Genomic DNA, 17,299 nt, shown 5'->3' on the forward strand with positions numbered 1-17,299 from the left:
GGAGCAATGGCAGCAACATGGGTCATGCCAACAGACTCGATAAACTGATTAGATAGGAGTCAAACTGGACACACTGGAGGCTGTGGTAGAACGAAGGAAAATCCTGGCAATTCTGGACAATGTTTCTCACCCCCTGCATGCCACCTTGATTGAACAGAGGAGTCTTTTCAGTAATAGACTAAGACATCTGTGCTGCTCCAAAGAGCGCTATATGAGGTTATTTTTACCCTCGGCCATCAGGCTCTAGAATGAGTCAACCTATAGCCAGGGGAGTGATCTTGTAACCTTTGACTTGTGAATCTTGTAAATCTTATTTTTAAGGCAACTTATTTTTATTCTTACTTACTTCTCTTTGAACTTTGTACATCTATGCACTTGTAACATCACTACGACATTAATTTCTTTTGCGATCGATAAAGTATCTATCTAATGTAAATCTTTTTGTATTTGCACAGTTCGCAGTCTTTTGCACACTGGTTGGACATCCAAGTTGGTGAGGTCTTTCATTCATTCTGTCATGGTTGTTATTCTATTATGGATTTATTGAGCATGTCCGTAAGAAAATGAATCTCAGGATTGTATTTAGTGATAATAACTTTACTTTGAACTTTCAATGTTAAAGAAGGTGCTATTGGTGCCGCGGTACTGCCCCTGCACATCCCAAGCCATATTCCTTTTCACTGGAGATCAAATATGGATCATAGCCACAGAGGCACAATGTACTAATTTCCAGAAAACGTATCCACGATAGTCCTTGTGTGTAGACCCCACAGAAGCAAGAAATAAAGTGCAGGTTCTATCCCTGGTATGGTGAAAATGAGCCCAATTATACTGGGGTAAATCTTCTCTGTTCATATATCTTGTGAGGGAGGATTCCACCAAGTAACTTGAACAATTTTCTCAGGGAGCTTTCTGGCAGAACACTTCATCTGCTGTACCTGTAAATTCTACAGGACTTTTAATGCAGACCACTGTGGTCAAAGGTTCTCTTCTGCACAAACTGTTCTATGGGGGACAGGTGGTGTGTCTCTGCTGATAAAGAATGCCATCAAATCAGTAGAAAGGTATGACATAGGATTTGAAGACGTTGGATCCTTGTGGGTTGAGTTAAGCAACTGCAAGCATAACAGGACCGGGCCTCCAACAGTAGCTCGGATGTGGACCACAAATTACAATGGGAAATTGAAAAGGTGTGCAAAAAGGGCAATGTTACGATGCAGGTGGGAGATTTCAACATTCAGGTCGATTGGGAAAATTAGGATGGTAATGGATCTTAAGAGGGTGAGTTTGTTGAATGCCTATGAGATGGCTTTTTAGAATAGATTCATTGAGCCTACTAGGAGATCAGCTATACTGGATTGGGTGTTAATGTAATGAACTGGAGGAGATTGGGGAGCTTAAAGTAAAAGAACCCTTAGGAGGCAGTAATCACAATATGATTGAGTTCAACTTGAGATTTGACAGGGAGAAGGTAAAGTCAAACATAGCAGTATTTCAGTGGAGTAAATGAAATTACGTGGTATGGGAGAGGAGTTGCCTAAAGTAAATTGGAAGGAGATGCTGGCAGGGATGACAGCAGAGCAGCAATGGCGTGGGTTTCTGGGGAAAATGAGGAAGGTGCAGGATGGATGAATTCCAAAAGCAAGGAAATAATCAAATGGCAAAATAATACAACCGTGGTTGACAAGGGAAGTCAAAACGAACTTAAAGACAAAAGAGAGGGTGTTCAACAAAGCAATAATTAGCAGGAAGATACAGAAATGGGAAGCTTTTAAAAACCTACAGACAGCAGCTAAAAGAATCATTAGGATGGAAAAGATGAAATATGAAAGCAAGCTAGTAAACAGTATCAAAGTGGATAGAAAAAGCTTTTTCAAGTATGTGAAAAATAAGAGAGATGAGAGTGGATATAGGACTGCTAGAAAATGAGGCTCGAGAAATAATAATGAGGGACAAGGAGATGGCAGATGAACTAAGTGAGTATTTTGTATCAGTCTTCACTGTGGAAGAAACTAGCACTGTGTCAGATGCTGAAGGGTGTGAGGGAAGAGAAGTGAGTGCAGTTACTATTACAAGGGAGAAGGTGCTCAAAAAGCTGAAAGACCCAAGGGTACATAAGTCACCCGGACCAGATGAACTGCACCCTAGAGTTCTGAAGGAGGTAGCAGTACAGATTGTAGAGGCAATAGTAACGATCTTTCAAAAATTATTGGATTCTGACAAGGGAGAATCTTGCTTGATGAACCTGATGGAATTCTTTGAGGAGATTACCAGTAGGATAGATAAAACATGCAGTGAATGTTATACATTTGGACTTTCAGAAAGCCTTTGACAAGGTGCCACACATGAGGCTGCTTACCAAGTTAAGAGCCCATGGTATTATAGGAAAGTTACTGGCATGGTTAGAACATTGGCTGATTTATAGGAGGCAGCGAGTGGGAATAAAAGGATCCTTTTCTGGTTGTCTGCCAGTGACTGGTGGTGTTCCACAGGAGTCGGTGTTGGGACCACTTCTCTTTATGCTGCATATTCATGATTTAGATGATGGAACAGATAGCTTTGTTGCAAACTTTACAGATGATGTGAAGATTGGTGGAGGGGCAGGTAGTGTTGAGGAAACAGGAAGGCTGCAGAAGGACTGAGACAGATTAGGAGAATGGGCGAGAAAGTGGCAAATGAAATACAATGTTGGAAATGCATGATCATGCACTTTGATGGTAGAAATAAATGTGCAGATTATTTTCTAAACAGGGAGAAAATCCAAAAATCTGAGATGCAAAGGGACTTGGGAGTCACTGTGCAAAACACCTAAAGGTTAACTTGTAGGTTGAGTTGTTGGTGAGGAACGCAAATGCAAGTTAGCATTCATTTCAAGAGGTCTAGAATACAAGAGCTGGGATATGATGCTGAGGCATTATAAGGCACTGGTGAGGCCTCATCTTGAGTATTGTGAACAGTTTTGGGCCCCTCATCTTAGAAAAGATGTGCTGGCATTGGAGAGGGTCCAGAGGAGGTTCACAAGGATGATTCCGGGACTGAAAAGGTTATCATACGAGGAATGTTTGATGGCTCTGGGTCTGTACTCACTGAAATTTAGAAGGGTGAGTCAAATGTTCAAAGGCCTAGACAGAGTAGATGTGGAAAGGAAATTTTCCCATGGTGGGGGAGTCTAGGACAAGAGGACACAGCCTCAAGGTAGAGGGACATCCATTTAAGACAGAGATGATGAGAAATTTCTTTAGCCAGAGGGTGGTGAATTTGTGGAATTTGTTACCACATGCAGCTGTTGGGGCCAGGTCATTGGTGTATTTAAGGCAGAGATTGATAGGTTCTTGATTGGACACAGAATCAAAGGTTATCGGGAGAAGGCTGGGAATGGGGGCTGAGGAGGGGAAAAAAGGATCAGCTATGATTCAATGGGCTAAATGGCCTAATTCTGCTCTTATGGTCTTATGGTCTTACGTTGAGTGAGTTAGGACTTTTCTCTTTGGAGTGAAGGAGGATGAGAAGTGACTTCAGGGAGGTGTAAAAGATTATAAGAAGCATAGATCAAGTGGACAGTCAAAAAAATTCCAGGGCAGAAATAACTAATAGCGGAAGGCATAATTTTAAGGAGACTGGAGGAAAGTATAGGGCTGGATGTCAAAGGTAAGTGCTTTAGACAGAGATTGGAGAGTATGTGGAATGTCCTGCTGGGCTGGTGGTAGAGACAGATATGTTAGAGACATTTAGCCATGTGGAAGATAGAAACATACAGGGTGATGTAGGAGGGAAATGTTAGACTGATCTTACAATGGGGTAAAAGGTTGGCACAGTAACGAGGGCTGAAAGCCCGTACCGTGCTGTAATGTTCTATGTTCAAAGTACCAAGACTTGGCTTGGCTGTTGGTGAGGTGGGCTCCTTCGAGCTTGGCTAGAGACTCAACTCAAACAAGTCCTGGCCTCATGGTGGTTGTTCATAAGACTCTAATCCATTGCTGGAATGCTTGTTTGGCAAGGAGATTGGAAAGAAATGCAGTGTCTTTGTTGAGGATCGTCGACACAACTGTGCAGCACAGGGATTCTGTGCTGTACAGGATGTTCCCAGGGACACATACTGAGACGAAAGTTAACTGCTGCCAGGGAATTATTATATCAGTGAAAGAAGCAATTCAGTCTGCCAGGAAGCTACTGCTCTCCAGTGTAAGGAGCTTCCCAGCGTCGACTGTTGCAGACAGGCACATTCCAAGGACCAGAACTACGTGCTGGGATGCAGCTACAGCGAGGGCTCCCCAGAGAAAGACCAATGTTTGAGGTACACTGCACCCCATGGAATGCTAAGGAGCTGGAACCTTCCTCCGGCTATTTACTGATGCAAATAAAATTATTTGTTTATTTTTAGAGATACAGGCCCTTCTGGCCCTTCGAGTCGTGCTGCCAGCAACCCACTGATTTAACCCTAGCCTAATCATGGGACAATTTACACTGACCAAACAATCTGCTAGCCAGTACATCTTTGGGCCGTGGGAGGCAACCTACACATCCCATGGGAAGGATGTCCAATCTTCTTACAGAAAATGCCGGGACTGAACTCTGTAATAGCATCACGCCAGCTGTGGTGGCCAATACGCTATTATATTAGAATAAGGTAAAGTTAGTCTTGCGAGACCATGGATCTGTGCCTGGAAAGTCTTCACTCTCCAGGGCGCAGGCCTGGGCAAGGTTGTATGAAAGACCAGCAGTTGCCCATGCTGCAAGTCTCCCCTCTCCACGACACCGATGTTGTCCAAGGGAAGGGCATTAGGACCCATACAGCTTGGCACCAGTGTCGTGGCAGAGCAATGTGTGATTAAGTGCCTTGCTCAAGGACACTACACGTTGCCTCAGCTGGGGCTCGAACTCACTACCTTCAGGTCACTAGTCCAATGCCTTAACCACTTGGCCACATGCCCACACTATAGTACAATATCCCAATACAAAATAATTGGTGGAATACAGCATAATGTAATATAATAATATACTATAACTCTGACGTTCCAGATATTCGAGTTCAATTCTGGTGCCGTTCTGTGAGGAGTCTTGGTATATCCTCTCTGTGGAATGTGTGGTTTTTCTTCAGGTCCTCCAATTTCCTCCAAAGATGTACCAGGTAGATTAATTGGTCATTGTAAACTGTGATTAAATTTGGGTTAATCAGATTTATCAATGGTTGCTGGTTGTGTGGCTTGAAGCGCAAGATGGCCTATATCACTGAAATAAAAAAATAATGTAAATCTTGTACATGAACTTAATTCTATGATTTGTATTGTGAAACACAATATATGAATATACTGCATGATAAATTTTTAAATGTAACTATACATATTGGGACAAATATTTCCCCATTATGCTGGGTTTGCCTTTTGCCAACCACCCTTCCCCAAGCCCTCATTTTTATTGAGAGCTCTCTCCTCATTCTGACTTCCCCCTCCTATCAAGACCCAATTCTCCCACTTCTATTCTGACCACCTGCACTTGGGGTGGCATGAGAGCACTGGGGTTAACACCACACTATGACAGCTCAGGATGTTGGACTTTGGAGTTCAATTCCAGTGTCCTCCGTACGAAAGTTTGTCATCGTCGTGGCTATCCCTCGAGGTCGAGGATGATGGTCTTCGTTCTGTTGATCTACTTATGGGCTCTCAAGTGGCTTATGAGTCCAATCTTGGCTTTGAAAGTTCTTCCGCATTCAGGACAAGTAGTTCCAGATGGCAGATCGTACTTTGGTTGTTGTTGCCTCTCTTTCCATTTTCTTCTCTTTTCTTCTAATTCTGCACATCTGTTGGCTTTGAAAGTTGCTGTTCCTTCTTGGATGATGGCTTGCCAGAGTTTCCTGTCCTTGGCATTGGTTTCCCAATTGTTGATGTCGATGTTACATTTCTTCATGTTGGCTTTTAAGACGTCTTTGAATCTCTTCTGTTATCCGCCTCTTTTACATTTGCCTTCTTTAAACTGGGAGTAGAAGATTTGTTTCGGCAGACGTTCGTCTCTGTACGTTCTTTGCTTGTACGGGTGTGTTACCCCCTGGCTGCTCCAGTCTCCTCCAACAGTTTAAGGATGTATTGGTTAGTAAGTTAATTGGTCATTGTAAATTGACTTGTGATTAGCCTAGCGTTAATAGGCAGGTTGTTGGGTGGTCTGGCTTATTGGGCCAGAAGAGCCTGTTCCGCACTGTATCTGTAAATAAGTAAATAAAAGAACCTTCACAAGCCTCTCTGTCCCGTGATCTACAACTGATTTCTTTCCCTCTACATCTGCTGTTCAGAAGACCTATCAACACACATAGTGTGCATAAAGAAGGATCTTGTAAAGCTTATGGAAAGCCCATGCATTCCACAGTGAGGACGTACAGAGACGCGTTACAATCACTTGAAACAAAAATATTAACTAGCTTGCTGCATGTTAATGAATTAGCCATCTTTCCAGAAGCTTAAGCAATCGCCACGTATTTGCAACTGAGAGTGGAAGCTAGATTTATTACTGCTTCAGATGCAGCAACTCTGTGGCAGGGAAACTTTCACTTATTGCTGATCAAATTTGAGATAAAGAGCTTTGTGATATTCGTGACATGGTGTCATGACAACAACAGCAAAGAGATGACCATCGACTTCAGAAAACGGGCTGCAGCACACACTCCTTTATACATCAAGGAGGATCGAAAGCTTTAACTTCTGGTCTCGCTCCAACCACAATGATGTCACAGCTTAGAAAGCTTAGCAATGCTACAAGTTTCTCAGCAACCTAAAGAAATTCAGCATTTCCTTGTTCATCTTTACCAATTTTTATCAATTCATCGTAGAAAGTATTCTGGCTGAACGCATAACAAATTGATATGACGACTGCTCTGCATGTGACTACAAAAAACTGCAAAGAGTTGTGGACACAACCCAGTCTCCTCTCTATGGACCCTGTCTTGAGCAGAAGCTACAAAACCCTGAAAGCATGTATTATGAGTCTCAAGTGCAGCTTCTTCCACACTATCACCAGACTCCTGAACGGATTCTGCACCTCTCAATCTTGCACTTTTTATTTACCTGCATTGTACTTTTTCAGTGACGTTTGCACCTTATTCTGCATTGTTACTGTTTTACATTTTTCCAGCTCAGTGCACTGTGTAAAAATCTGATCTGTGTGCACTGGTCAGGTGTCAGATCTCTCAGTGGGACAGCATTTTGGAGATACTGATCATAATTCTATCTCCTTTACAATAGCATTGGAGAGAGATAGGAACAGACAAGTTAGAAAAGTGTTTAATTGGAGTAAGGAGAATTATGAAGCTATCAGGCAGGAAACTGGAAGCTTAAATTGGAAACAGATGATATCAGGGAAAAGTATGGAAGACATGTGGCAAATGTTCAGGGGATATTTGTGTGGAGTTCTGCACATGTACATTCCAATGAGACAGGGAAGTTATGGTAGGGTACAGGAACCGTGGTGTACAAAGGCTGTAATAAATCTAGTCGAGAAGAAAAAAAAGCTTACAAAAAGTTCAGAGACCGAGGTAATGACCGAGGATGATACTGAGGATGTTCTACGAGTCTGTGGTGGCCAGTGCTATCATGTTTGCTGTTGTGTGCTGGGGCAGCAGGCTGAGGGTAGTAGACACCAACAGAATCAACAAACTTATTCGTAAGGCCAGTGATATTGTGGGGATGGAACTGGACTCTCTGACGGTGGTGTCTGAAAAGAGGATGCTGTCTAAGTTGCATGCCATCTTGGACAATGTCTCCCATCCACTACATAATGTACTGGGTGGGCACAGGAGTACATTCAGCCAGAGACTCATTCCACCGAGATGCAGCACAGAGCGTCATAGGAAGTCATTCCTGCCTGTGGCCATCAAACTTTACAACTCCTCCCTTGGAGGGTCAGACACCCTGAGCCAATAGGCTGGTCCTGGACTTATTTCCTAATTTACTGGCATAATTTACATATTACTATTTAACTATTTATGGTTTTATTACTATTTATTATTTATGATGCAACTGCGACGAAAACCAATTTCCTTCGGGATCAATAAAGTATGACTATGACTATGACTAATGTTAGAGATCTAGAAGATTATAAGGCTAATACGATAAAGCGGATACGATAGGGTCTTTTAAGAGTCTTTTAGATAGGTACATGGAGCTTAGTAAAATAGAGGGCTATGGGTAAGCCTAGTATTTTCTAAGGTAGGGACATGTTCGGTACAACTCTGTGGGCCGAAGGGCCTGTATTCTGCTGTAGGTTTTCTATGTTTCTATATAATAGGAAAGAGCTTAAGAAGGAAATTAGGAAAGGCAGAAGGGGCCATGAGAAGGCCTTGGCAGGCAGGATTAAGAAAAACCCCAAGGCATTCTACAAGTATGTGAAGAGCAAGAGGATAAGACGTGAAAGAATAGGACCTATCAAGTGTGACATTGGGAAAGTATGTATGGAACCGGAGGAAATAGCAGAGATACTTAATGAGTACTTTACTTCAGTATTCACTATGGAAAAGGATCTTGGTGATTATAGTGATGAATTGCAGCAGACTGAAAAGCTTGAGCATGTAGATATTAAGAAAGAGGATGTGCTGGAGCTCTTGGAAAGCATCAAGTTGGATAAGTCGCTGGGACTGGATGAGATGTACCCCAGGCTACTGTGGGAGGCGAGGGAGGAGATTGCTGAGCCTCTGGCAATGATCTTTGAATCATCAATAGGGACAGGAGAGGTTCCGGAGGATTGGAGATTGCGGATGTTGTTTCTTTATTCAAGAAAGGGAGTAGAGATAGCCCAGGAAATTATAGACTAGTGAGTCTTACTTCAGTGGTTGGTAAGTTGATGGAGAAGATCCTGAGAGGCAGGATTTATGAACATTTGGAGAGGTATAATATGATTAGAAATAGTCAGCATGGCTTTGTCAAACACAGGTAGAGCCTTATGAGACTGATTGAATTTTTTGAGGATGTGGCTAAACGTATTGATGAAGGAAGAGCAGTAGATGTAGTGTGTATGGATTTCAGCAAGGCATTTGATAAGGTATCCCTGTCATGGTCCCGTCTTGGCAATTCCCCATCTTGCTATTAGCTCCTTAATTAGGCCTTAATCCCCTCGCCTGATTTCCAATCATTCCCAGTTCCACTAATTACAGCACACCTGGTTCCCATTAGTGAACATGGGATAAAACTCGGGCGGTATTGGTTGACTCCATTGTGAGTAAACCTCATTTTCTAATTCCTTGGAACTGTCAGTTCTAAGCTCCGCATCATTTCCTGGATACTCTATGTAAACCTTCTCTCCGTGTAAAGACTCTCCTGGATACTGGATCCCTGTTCGTGGCAGTGCTAACGCCTCATGACTCTGCCTCTGCGCCTGTGTCCTGCACTTGGGTTCATCCTCAGCCTCGTCCTCACAACAGAACAAACTGGCCAAGAATGAACCCAGCGGACACGGACCCCGTGCAACAGGCCCTCGCCAGCCAGGGCTACGTACTGGGCACCCACGACCAACTGCTCAGAGAGGTCACGGAAAACCTTGGTGTGCTGTCCACGAATGTGAGGAAGGTCAGTGAGCAGGCTGACCGGGTATCCGCTTCCCTTACTCCGTCCCTTCCAAGAACCCCGTCTGACCAAACTGCACAGCCTGGGATGGCTATGTCCCTTGGATCGGCAACACAATTCTCTTGAGAGCTGTACGTACCCGAACTGGAACCCTACGCTGGGGACCTAGGTAAGTGCCGGGCCTTCTTATTACAATGCTCTTTGGTCTTTGAGAAACAGCCATGTCCATACATCTTGGACAGATCAAAGATTGCATACATCATGGGGCTGTTACGAGGGGATGCTTTGGTGTGTGCCACCATGATCTGGGACAACTGACCACAAGTCTGTTCCTCCTTCCCCTCCTTCGTCTCTGAAATGAGGAAGGTCTTTGAACAGCCCATTCACGGTAAGAATGCCGCTAAGTGCTTGCTAACTCTCTGTCAGGGTTCATGAAGTGTAGCAAAATACTCCATCGAGTTCCGAACATTAGCGGCCGACTCTGGGTGGAATAACAAAGCACTACAGGAGGTGTTCCGACAGGGCCTCTCAGATAAGATAAAAGATGAACTGGCAGCGAGGGATGAACCGGACAGCCTGGACTCTGATCTCTCTAGCCACCAGGCTCGATAATCGACTTCAAGAGCGTCTGAGAGAAAAGACCAGTCGCCCCGCTCCTCGGGTCAGCCCACGTTCCACCTTACCATCTTCAGCCAGCCGCCCTTCCCCAGCCACTCCAAGTATAGCTCCTGCTCCAACTGTCCCCACCACCCTGGGGGAGGAACGCATGCAGCTGGGACAGAACCGTCTCTCCCTGCCGGACGACTTCGGAGGTGGAGAGCTGGGGATTGTCACTATTGCAGCCAGTCGGGACATTTCTGGGATACCTGTCCTCTGCGGCCAAAAGGGAAGGCTCACCAGTAGACGGGGCCCTGGTGAGCTGGACAGCACTCCCTTCAGTCCCCCAGACCCAGATGCAGATCCTGGCTACCGTGAATTATCAACCACAGTCCCTGTCCCTATCCGCCTTGGTGGATTCCGGTGCCGAGGGAAATCTCCTGGACAAGGACATAGCCTCCCGGGCCGGAATACCTAGGGAGCCGTTAAGTACCCCTCTGGAGGCCCAGGCGCTGAACAGAAAACTGCTGGCTCGGATTACCCACTGTACGCCACCCGACCTTGATTCTGTCCGGAAACCATCGAGAGGAGGTACGATTTAATCTCATCCATTCTCCTCAAGCTCCTGTAGTTTTAGGATATCCCTGGCTGTACCACCACAACCCCTACATCCACTGGTCTACCGGGAGGATAGCCAGCCGGAGCCCGTTTTGCCACGCCACCTGTCTGCGTTCGGCTCCATCCCCGGGGGAGACTACCGCGACCCCGCCTGTCTTGGAACCCCTCAACTTGTTCGAGGTCCCTGCAGAATACCATGACCTGGGACAGGTATTCAGCAAACAACGGGCTCTTTCCCTGCCGCCGCACTGTCCACATGATTGCGCTATTGACCTTCTCCCCAGGGCCTCGTTTCCCTTATCCCGACTGGAGAGAGACACCATGGAGAAATACATTCGTGAGTCCCTCGCGGCGGGCATTATTTGACCTTCAACCTCCCCGGTGGGCGCCGGTTTCTTCTTTGTAGAGAAGAAGGGTAGGTCACTTCATCCCAGTATTGATTACCGAGGCCTAAACAATATAACAGTTAAAGATAAGTACCCACTGCCCCTCATTAACTCAGCATTTGAACCACTTCATGGAGCCATCATCTTCTCAAAGTTGGACCTTCGTAGCGCCTACCATCTAGTCAGGATGAGGGAGGGAGACGAGTGGAAGGTGGCCTTTAATACACCTTTGGGCCACTTCGAATTCTTGGTCATGCCGTTTGGCCTCACCAATGCCCCCGCTGTTTTTCAAGCCCTAATCAATGATGTACTGAGGGACTTCATTAATCACTTCATGTTCGTCTACCTAGATGATAATATTTTCTAGCAGCACCCAGAAACACATTCACCATGTCCATCTGGTCCTCCAGAGACTGTGGGAGAACAAGTTATTTGTGAAGGTGGAGAAATATGAGTTCCACATCCCTTCGGTCAGCTTCCTGGGCTACATCATCGAGAGCGGGCAGGTGAGGGCAGATCCCGAGAAGATCCAGGCGGTGGAAGAATGGCCCAGGCCCACGACCCGCAAACAACTTCAGCGGTTTTTGGAGTTTGCAAACTTTTATCGCCGATTTATCAGGGATTACAGTCGGGTGGCAGCACCCCTTACCCGACTTACCTCGCCTACCACACCTTTTTGTTGGGACTCTGAGGCTGATTCGGCATTCATTGACCTGAAGAGGCGGTTCACAACTGCTCCCATCCTGGTCCAACCAGACCCCTCCTGTCAATTCATTGTTATGTTGACGCCTCCAACTCCGGGATAGGAGCAGTCCCGTCCTGACAATCAAGTCCGGATGAAAAACTTTATCCCTGTGCCGCCTTTTCTCGCCAACTGTTCCCCGCCGAGCGGAATTATGACGTGGGGAATCGGGAATACTGGCAGCCAAGCTAGCATTGGAGGAGTGGAGGCACTGGCTGGAGGGGGAGGAACACCCGTTTATTGTTTGGACTGATCATAAGAACCTGGGATATATACAGACCGCCAAATGTTTGAACACCCGCTAGGCCCGTTGACATTTTTTGAACGGTTCACATTTTCCCTCACATACCGTCCAGGGTCCAAGAATGGGAAGCCGGACATGCTCTCCTGCCAATACAACTCCAAGGAGGACACCTCCAGCCCAGAGACTATCCTCCCACCATCCTGTGTGGTAGCCACCGTCACTTGGGAGATTGAGTCCATAATAAAGGAAGCCCGGGAAGGGTACGGCCCACAGGAGCGTTCCTGGGTTCCCCACTCCTTCATCCTGGACTCCTCCCTCATTCAAGACTTCCATCGGGACTATCCGGACAAGCCTGGAGGTTCGCCTGGAGGCCCCTGTTGGGGGGGGGGTGGGGGGTGGTTACAGTCATGGTCCTGTCTGGCAATTCCCCATCTTGCTATTACCTCCTAAATTGGGCCTTAATCCTCTCGTCTGATTTCCAATCATTCCCAGTTCCACTAATTACAGCACACCTGGTTCCCATTAGCGAACATAGGATAAAACTCGGGCAGCACAGCCATGCTTTGCCAGTGTTGGTTGGCTCTAGTGTGAGTAAACCTCATTTTCTAATTCCTTGGGACTGCCAGTTCTAAGCTCTGCATTATTTCCTGGATATTCTATGTAAACCTTGTCTCTGTGTAAAGACTATCCTGGATACCGGTTCCCCATTTGTGGTGGTGCTAATGCCTCATGACTCTGCCTCCATGCTTGTGTCCTGCACTTGGGTTTGTTTCTAGCCTCGTCCTTGCAACAACCCCATGCAAGGCTTATTGAGAAAGTAAGGAGGCATGGGATCCAAGGGGACCTTGCTTTGTGGATCCAGAACTGGCTTGCCCACAGAAGGCAAAGAGTGGTTGTAAACACAAAATAATCTGCAGATGCTGGGGTCAAAGCAACACTCACAACATGCTGGAGGAATTCAGCAGGTCGGGCAGCATCTGTGGAAAAGTTCGGCCGATGTTTCGGGCTGGAACCCTGATGGGTCATATTCTGCATGGAGGTTGGTGACCAGTGGTGTGCCTCAGGGATCTGTTCTGGGACCCCTTCTCTTAGTGATTTTTATAAATGACCTGGATGAGGAAGTGGAGGAATGGATTAGTAAGTTTGCTGATGACACAAAGGTTGGGTGTGTTGTGGATGGTGTGGAGGGCTGTCAGAGGTTACAGTGGGACATTGATAGAATGCAAAACTGGGCTGAGAAGTAGCAGATGGAGTTCAACCCAGATAAGTGTGAGGTGGTTCATTTTGGTAGGCCAAATATGATGGCAGAATATTGTATTAATGGTAAGACTCTTGGCAGTGTGGAGGATCAGAGGGATCTTGGGGTCAGAGTCCATAGGACCCTCAAAGCAGCTGCGCAGGTTGACTCTGTGGTTAAGAAGGCATACAGTGCATTGGCCTTCACCAATCATAGGATTGAATTTAGGAGCTAAGAGGTAATGTTGCAGCTATACAAGACCCTGGTCAGACCCCACTTGGAGTACTATGCTCAGTTCTGGTCGCCTCACTTTTGGAAGGATGTGGAAGCCATAGAAAGGGTGCAGAGGAGATTTACAAGGATGTTGCCTGGATTGGGGAGCATGCCTTATGAGAATAGGTTGAGTGAACTTGGCCTTTTCTCCTTGAAGCGAGGGATGATAAGAGGTGATCTGATAGAGGTGTATAAGATGATGAGAGGCATTGATCGTGTGGATAGTCAGACTTTTTCCCGGGGCTGAAATGGCTGCCACAAGAGGGCAGAGGTTTAAGGTACTGAGGAGTAGGTACAGAGGAGATGTCAGGGGTAAGTTTTTTTCACTCTGTGATGCATGGAATGGGCTGCCGGCAATGGTGGTGGAGGTGGGTACAATTGGGTCTTTTAAGAAACTTTTGGATAGGTACACGGAGCTTAGAAAAATAGAGGGCTGTAGGTAAGCCTAGTAATTTCTAAGGTAGGGACATGTTCGGCACAACTTTGTGCTGTAGGGTTTCTATGTTTCTATGAACTGTATGCAAGGCGAGCTTTTCCCTATATCTTGGTACATGTGATAATAAAATAATACAATTTTGTTGGATGAGAAGATGCTTTTTTTATTTCTTTAACACTTGACCATTTTGGATATATAATGTCATGGCTATCCTCCTCATGTCTCTGTATTTAGTGTTGAAATTAATTTCACCAGGAGAGGCTGTATAAACATCAAGGACATGCTATAATTTCTGATTATTCGCTTAAGCAGCTGGCAATATTATAATGAGATACAGACAAAAAACTGGAGTAACTCAGCATCTATGGAGAGGAATAAAGAGATGACATGTCGAGCCAAGACCCTTCATCAGGACTGGAAAGGAGCCAGTGTTATGAGGGGAGGGCGTGTGGGGAAGGTGACAGGTGAGGGGAAAGTAGTTGGGTGAGAGCGATGAATGAAGTGAGAAGCTGAGAGATGATAAGTGGAAAAGATAAAGTGCTGACAGAAGAAATCTGTTAGGAGAGGAGAATGGACCAGAACATAATCGTATATAATGACACATAATTTGCGAGGATCTCTGATTAGAAGACTTGGCTTCGACGGTTCGCTTATAGTAAACTTGAAGTTACACCCATTTAATAAAAAAAAGACTTGGCTTCATAATTTGAAATTTTGAATCAATTTGAGTAAAATGATGAATCCATCTCCCTCTTGCTATTTCCACAATATTGGCCATTTAACTTTCAGCTTGACTTCCATAAGAATGAAATTATAAGAACGATTGGTCCTCTAAGTAATTTATGCAGTGTGATGCCTATCTTCACTGAGTTATACTGTATGTTCTTCGATAATAAATTTACTTTGAACTTTACAGAAACAAGAAAACAGCAGCAAATTGGAACTCCTACCTTCACATTAAAGTTTTCATCCAGGAGAATGTTCTCTAGTTTCAGGTCACGGTGCACAACTCCTTTCTACATGGGTCAAAAATAAGTTTCAGAATCAGTGAAATTGTAACCTGATGACAAGAGGAGTAATAACACTTAGTTTGAGCTTGGTGGGCTCTTAGTGAACAAAGAGTTAAAATATCAAAGCTTGCTTTTGATTTGCTAGCCCCTGCAGTTAGTAGTGAGCTGTGGGGTCAAGAAATCTACATCTTCCCAAGAGAAGGAGGTTCATCTTTAAACACCATAATGAGGCTCACATTTCACCTTTCTTTCAGAGTTGATTCAAGCATGCTGGGTTTCTGAGACCATGTGAAACACAATAATTAAAGACAGCCGAAGACCAGTGCACAGAACAAGTAAGTGCTTTTACAGCACTGTCTGCAGGACGAACGTGACATCTCCCACCGCGCCAAGGTTACCTCTTCCAGTCCCAAGGTCACCAACAGCTGCTCCATCCCTTTCTTAGAGTCTAAGAGCAGTACAGAAACAGGCCCTTCAGCCCATCTAGTCCATGCCAAAACATTTAAACTGCCTCCTCCCTTCAACCTTCACCGGGACCATAGCCATCAGCACCCCTCCCATCCACGCACCTGTCCACACTTCACTTAAACATTGATGTCGAGCTTGCATGCACTACTTGTGCTGGTAGCTCATTCCACACTCTCACGGCCCTATGAATAAAGACATTTCCCCTCACGTTCCCCTTAAATTTCTCATTTTTCACTTATTACCCATGACTTCTGATTGGAGTCCCACCCAACCTCAGTGGAAAAAGCCTGTTTTCATTTACCCTATTTGTACACCTCTATCAAATCTCCTTTTAATTTTCTACATTCCACGGAATTAAGTCCTAACCTATTCAGTCTTAATTCAGCTCCTCCAGACCCAGCAACATCCTTGTAAATTTTCTCATTACTTATTCAATCTTCTTTACATCTTCCTTGTAGGTAGGTGACCAAAACTGTATAGAACACTCCAAATAAAAGCCTCACCAACGTCTTATACAACTTCAACATAGCATTACATCTCCAGTTCTCAATACATTGGTTACTAAAGGCCAATGTACCAAAAACATTCTTACAAACCTATCTACCAGAGACATCACTTTCAAAGAATTATGTACCTGTATTCCCAGATTTCTTTGTTCTACCACACTCCTCAATGCTCAACCGTTCACTGTGTAAGACCAACCCTGTTTGATCCTACCAAAGTGCAAAACCTTACATTTGTCTGCATTAAATTCCACCTGCTATTTTTCAGCTCATTATTCCAGCTGATGAAGAACCCCCTGCAAGCCATGATGGCCTTCCTCACTGTCCACTACATTCCCAATCTTGGTGTCATCCGCAAACTTCCTGATCCAGTTAACCACATTATCATCCAGATCACTGATAAAGATTACAAACAGCTAAGGGCCCAGCACTGATCCCTGTGGCACACCACAAGTCACAGGCCTCCAGTCAGAGAGGCAACCATCTACTGCCACTCTCTGGCTTCTTCCACAAAGCCAATATCCAATCCAATCCAATCTACTCCCTCATCTTGAATGCCGAGTAACTGAACCTTCTTGACTAACCTCCCATGTGGGACCTTGTCAAATGCCTGGCTAAAGTTCACGTAGACATCCACTGCCTGCCTTCATCCACTTTCCCGGTAATATCCTTGAAAAACTCTATAAGATTGGCTAGACACGATCTACCATGTACTACGCCATGCTGATTATCCTTAATCAGTCCACGTCTATCCAAATACTTATATATACAGTCCCTTGAAATACCTTCCTATGACTTTCCCAGAACTGATGTCAGACTCACTGGCTTGTAATTTTCTGGTTTATGTTTAGAAGCTTTCTTAAACAGTGGAACAACATTGGCTAACTTCCAATCCTCTAGTACCTCTCCTGTTGCTAAAGATGTTTCAAGTATCTTTTCTAGGGCCACAGTAATTTGTACACTTGCCTCCCATAGGGTCTGGAGGGAGCGCCTTGTCAGGCACTGGGGATTTAAACACCCTGATTTGCCTCATGATAGCAAATGCCTCCTTCTCTGTAATCTGTACAGGTCCATGAAATTGCTGCAGCTTTACCTCACTTCTATAGACTCCCTATCTATCTCCTGAGTAAATACAGATGCAGAAAATCTATTTAAGATCTCCCCCATCTGTTTCAGCTCCACACATGGATTACCATTCTGGTCTTCAAGAGGACCAATTTTGTCCCCCTGCACTCGTTTTGCT

The 17,299-nt window shown here is 45.0% G+C and overlaps 1 protein-coding gene across 3 annotated transcripts in view; it reads right to left on the reverse strand.

Moving 5' to 3' along the window:
* The window catches only part of LOC140211256 (NUAK family SNF1-like kinase 1), an 88,346-nt gene that overhangs the window by 12,960 nt on the left and 58,087 nt on the right, over positions 1 to 17,299 (reverse strand). For all 3 annotated transcript variants that reach the window (XM_072280933.1, XM_072280931.1, XM_072280932.1), the window contains one exon: positions 15,026 to 15,091. In XM_072280933.1, the coding sequence (XP_072137034.1) occupies positions 15,026 to 15,091 (66 nt within the window). The remainder of the gene's footprint in view (positions 1 to 15,025; positions 15,092 to 17,299) is intronic.

The sequence above is a fragment of the Mobula birostris genome, chromosome 16, assembly GCF_030028105.1.
Source record: "Mobula birostris isolate sMobBir1 chromosome 16, sMobBir1.hap1, whole genome shotgun sequence".
Classification (NCBI taxonomy): domain Eukaryota; kingdom Metazoa; phylum Chordata; class Chondrichthyes; order Myliobatiformes; family Myliobatidae; genus Mobula; species Mobula birostris.